This window comes from Aplysia californica, unplaced genomic scaffold (genome assembly GCF_000002075.1).
Source record: "Aplysia californica isolate F4 #8 unplaced genomic scaffold, AplCal3.0 scaffold01178, whole genome shotgun sequence".
In the NCBI taxonomy this organism is placed as follows: domain Eukaryota; kingdom Metazoa; phylum Mollusca; class Gastropoda; order Aplysiida; family Aplysiidae; genus Aplysia; species Aplysia californica.
In genome coordinates, this window is record NW_004798448.1 from 125,424 (window position 1) to 126,307 (window position 884).

Sequence of the window (884 nt, forward strand, 5' to 3'; positions counted from 1 at the left end):
AGTTGGGGGTGGGGGTGGGGAGGGGGTAGGGGCTCAAGCCCGTGAGCCCTTCACTACCCACCGCCACTGAGCGAATCTGTGGCAGACACCCTCAGAGCTCACGGGATGTCCCTCCTACAGCCCACTCGCTTTGAAATATAATTAATTATTTAAGCTAAATCTACAATGCAAGTTAAGCATGTTTCTTTAGGCTACAGGCTTCATACCTTCTGGCTAATGCATCACTCTCTTCCTTGGCTTTGATGTGACTGATCTTTTTATTTACCATATCAGTGGGTTTGAAATGTGTTGTTAACGTAGAATGGCCAGAATAAGTTGGAAAACAAAAAAGACAAACAAGGAGGTGTGTCACATTCTCCACACAAGATAAACCGTGCTAAATAAAATAACATGTAGGAAAATACAATAGTATGACCACTTAAAACGACACGAGACCACTGTGAAAGATATACTTGAAGGAAGGGTATGGGGCAGAAACGAGGATACCGGAACTAAAGCGATTTATTTTGGTAGCCTCGGGCAGAACATAGAGCTACTTTGGGAAGACGAAGAGTAACTTGGATGGAGAACATAAAAACATGGACTAGCCTTGCTATGGCAAAATGTGCTAAAGCAACTGGCAACCCTGAAGGATGGAGGGTCATTATATGTCAACCTCTGAGTCAGAGATGACGCCTCCAGGTATTCAGGTATCAGTGTGTTGTATTAAGCAAAACGTTTATCCTGCCTTTCGCTCTGCATTGTCTTAGATTTCCGGCCCACTTTGAAAAAAGTTGATTAATTAACTCCTTGTAGCAAGAACAGACAGACATAGAAATTCATTCGTACCAACTGCAGTGAGGTTACTGAACACACAGTGCTACACATGAAACAGAGAGAGAGAG

At 43.3% G+C, this 884-nt stretch overlaps 1 protein-coding gene across 1 annotated transcript in view; it reads left to right on the forward strand.

Moving 5' to 3' along the window:
• The first annotated feature begins 668 nt into the window (after window positions 1-668).
• LOC106013725 overlaps window positions 669-884 on the forward strand; it is a 17,668-nt gene continuing 17,452 nt past the window's right edge. Inside the window, exon 1 of the mRNA XM_035973375.1 lies at window positions 669-689. Coding sequence (XP_035829268.1) covers window positions 669-689 — 21 coding nt within the window. The remainder of the gene's footprint in view (window positions 690-884) is intronic.